This window comes from Anoplopoma fimbria, chromosome 6 (genome assembly GCF_027596085.1).
Source record: "Anoplopoma fimbria isolate UVic2021 breed Golden Eagle Sablefish chromosome 6, Afim_UVic_2022, whole genome shotgun sequence".
Classification (NCBI taxonomy): domain Eukaryota; kingdom Metazoa; phylum Chordata; class Actinopteri; order Perciformes; family Anoplopomatidae; genus Anoplopoma; species Anoplopoma fimbria.
The window spans coordinates 6,744,743-6,748,207 of NC_072454.1; the positions used below are offsets into that span (position 1 = coordinate 6,744,743).

The 3,465-nt window shown below is 45.2% G+C and overlaps 1 protein-coding gene across 1 annotated transcript; it reads left to right on the plus strand.

The window, feature by feature from the left end:
• The first annotated feature begins 1,539 nt into the window (after positions 1 to 1,539).
• On the plus strand, positions 1,540 to 3,045 carry LOC129092709 (D(1)-like dopamine receptor). Its single transcript, XM_054600728.1, has 2 exons — positions 1,540 to 2,127; positions 2,191 to 3,045. Exons 1-2 carry the CDS (start codon positions 1,540 to 1,542, stop codon positions 3,043 to 3,045), a joined length of 1,443 nt encoding a protein of 480 aa, XP_054456703.1.
• The last annotated feature ends 420 nt before the right edge of the window (positions 3,046 to 3,465 follow it).

Sequence of the window (3,465 nt, forward strand, 5' to 3'; positions counted from 1 at the left end):
TCAGAAGTTCAGAAAAACATTTATTTTTATGATCATTAATGGTTAAACACCTATATACAGCGCATGCATTAAAGAGATGTCAGACAGACAATTCTAATATGCTCATTGATTAGAAATTTGATTAAATATATTTCTATCAAGCAGAGATGACCATTCTTTGTAATATATCTAATGTTTTTTTATTGATTCATTATTGTTTTATGTTTTTTTAAATGAGAATGTGCTTTTAGTCATTACTGGAAAATGACACTTCTCTGGAAATACAATAATGTAAGGTCAAATACACCTCTGTTAGAGGAAGTACTGGAACACCAACATCCCTCAATCTAATGATTTTATGTTGACTTAGTTGGTTGATGAGTTTTTTTTTTTTTTTTTTTTTTACTTCACCACAACAACATCAGGGTTGAATGTGCTTCACTGAACCGCCTACTGTACTGAAGAGTTTATGATGTGCTTATTTCTTTGTATGTGTGTGCGTAGACAGGGTTGCAGTCATTTGTGTATGTTTTGTTTTGTTACTTGTTGTCTGCTAAAATAAACCCCCAGAATAGGCTCACAATGTTTACTGAAAAACAGATCATCTTATTGTTATTCAAGCCTCTATTCTCTGTTATATAAAATGAAATGATGACAGCAAGAGGGCTACATATTACAATGGAGATCTGGGAAGAAGTAAAAAAATGCATTTCTTTGTATTCCAGCCAGCTGCTTCTGAATATAAATTGACACTCCGCTTCTATCTGAAGAGTTGATCATGATTATGATTAATATTCTTCTTCTTCTTCTTCTTCTTCTTCTTATTATTATTATTATTGTAATAAGTCTGGATTGATTTTGTTTTACCTGTTGAAGGCACAATGTTTGGATACACTAAATAACTGCACACTATTCTAGATTCAGTCAAAATAATAAAGAACAAATTGCTTTTATCGTCATATGTCTTTTATTATTTTTATTATTAAGTCCCTTGCTTATTTCTCAAAGAAGCGCACAAGAAAAAAAAATGTGTGCCTAAACGCACAATCGTGACTATCTCATCATTCTGACATGAACTTTTCATTTGCACTCCTTTTTTTTTGATGGGGTTGGAATTTGTCTTTGAAACTGAAAGGCTGGACACAGACTGTGGTGGCAGTCACCTGTGCTGAGGAGCCGACGAGCCTCCAGCAGAGGTGAGTCACTCTGGAACAAAAGACCGGGGCAGAGACCCTTTTCCTCCCTGTAGAGACACCCAACTTTTCGACAGGATTTATTTGCATCACTGCTATTAAGTTATTATCACAGTTTTTTCCTCTCTCTAGTATTTTCTTTCCATTTCGTTGGATAAACACCCGCAGAGCGCGTCTCTGGGTTTTGCTTTGCTTCGCTTGTTTGGAGTAAGGATCTATTTTTTCTTTCTATAAGACACTTTCCCTTTATTTATTATTATTCACTGAGAGATCAGAGGATGGTTTGTGTTTCAGAAGCCGCTGTGCAGAACAAAAGTGGATATTAATAACCTGTTACCACTTTTAATCTTTCTGTTGGGAGGAAAAAATGGAAAACTACACGACGTGGAGTAATTTCACCCAAGTTCTGTCGGAGCTGGACGGGACAAGCGGCGAGGAAGAGGAGGAGGACGAGGAGGAGGAGGAGGAGGACGGTGGGACCGCTGGAGGAAACGGAGGACTGCGCGTCCTCGTCGGCTGCGTCCTCTTCCTGCTCATCGTGTCCACGCTGCTCGGGAACACGCTGGTGTGCGCCGCCGTGGTCCGGTTCCGACACCTGCGCTCCAAGGTCACCAACTTCTTCGTCATCTCTCTGGCCGTGTCCGACCTGTTCGTGGCCGTGCTGGTGATGCCCTGGGAGGCCATCACCGAGGTGACCGGCACCTGGCTGTTTGGACGGTTCTGCGGGGTCTGGATCGCGTTCGACATCATGTGCTCCACAGCCTCCATCCTGAACCTGTGCATCATCAGTGTGGACCGCTACTGGGCCATCGCCAGCCCGTTCAAGTACGAGCGGAAGATGACTCACCGGGTGGCGTTTGTCATGATCGGGGTGGCGTGGTCGCTGTCCATCCTGATCTCCTTCATCCCGGTCCAGCTCAACTGGCATCAGGTCGGAGAGGAGGGAGAAGAAGACATGATGGAAGAAGTGATGGAAATGGTGGTGGCCAGTGGCCGGAATTTCACAAACAGCAGCAACCTCAACGCCAGCACCGCCGCCAAGAGCTGTGTCGCCAACCTGAACAAAACCTACGCCATCTCTTCCTCCCTCATCAGCTTCTACATCCCAGTGGTGATCATGATTGCCACCTACACCCGGATCTACAGGATCGCTCAGACCCAAATCCGCCGGATCACGTCTCTGGAGAGGGCGGCGGAGCAGGCACAGAACCAAGGCCACGGAATGAACCGGAACCAGCAGCAGCAGCACAGGCCCAACGATGAAGCCTCGCTGAAGTCGTCGTTTAAGAAGGAGACCAAAGTCCTGAAGACCCTCTCCATCATCATGGGGGTGTTTGTCTTCTGCTGGCTGCCGTTCTTTGTCCTCAACTGCACAGTCCCGTTCTGTGATCCGCCCTGCGTCAGCGACACCACCTTCACCGTCTTCGTCTGGTTCGGCTGGGCCAACTCCTCCCTCAACCCGGTCATTTATGCATTCAACGCAGACTTCCGCCGGGCCTTCGCAACCATTCTGGGTTGCAACCAAGCGTGCTCCAACAACGCGGTGGAAGCCGTGAACTTCAGCGACGAGCTTGTTTCCTACCACCATGACACGACGCTCCACAAGGAGACTCTGGTCCCCACGCAGCCGCAACAACATCCACGCAACATCAACGTCGGGTCCGACCACCTGGAGGACATGAGCCCACAGTTTGACGAAGAGTCGATCATCTCCAACGGTTCTCGGAGCGACAACAGACTGCCGCTGCTTCCTGCCACCGTCCAGCTCGAGGATGACCCGGAAATCTCGTTGGAAACGATCACGCCGTTCACGTCAGCGGCGGGGCTGGAGAGTGATGCTCTATTACCAGGACAAATCCACCAGGATGGATAGGACAGGAAGTGCATTGAGCTGGCAGCCATAACGAAACAGGAAATAAGGCTGTGTTGCCTTAAAAATAAATGCATAAACTTGAATTCAAATGCAATCAAACTTGTCCTCCCAAGTTTTTGCTGTTTATTTCATTTTAAATAATGGAGGACTTTGACAGCGATATATAATCCCAGCTGATTTCTAATATCTGGTGAAATATACCACAGAAGAGCCTCGACTGTAAAGCCTAAGCTTCAGAAGAAACGCCATCAGATTGATTTCTATGTGACGCTGGATTGTTTAGTTAAGTTTTTGTGTTTGCACTTGTTTAAATGGAAGCTGATTTTGTTTGATTTAATTAGAGCTACTTGACACAGTAGGAATATAGATTAAAGGAGCTGCATTTTAAATTCTGAACATTATATAGCAGCGTACAACTAA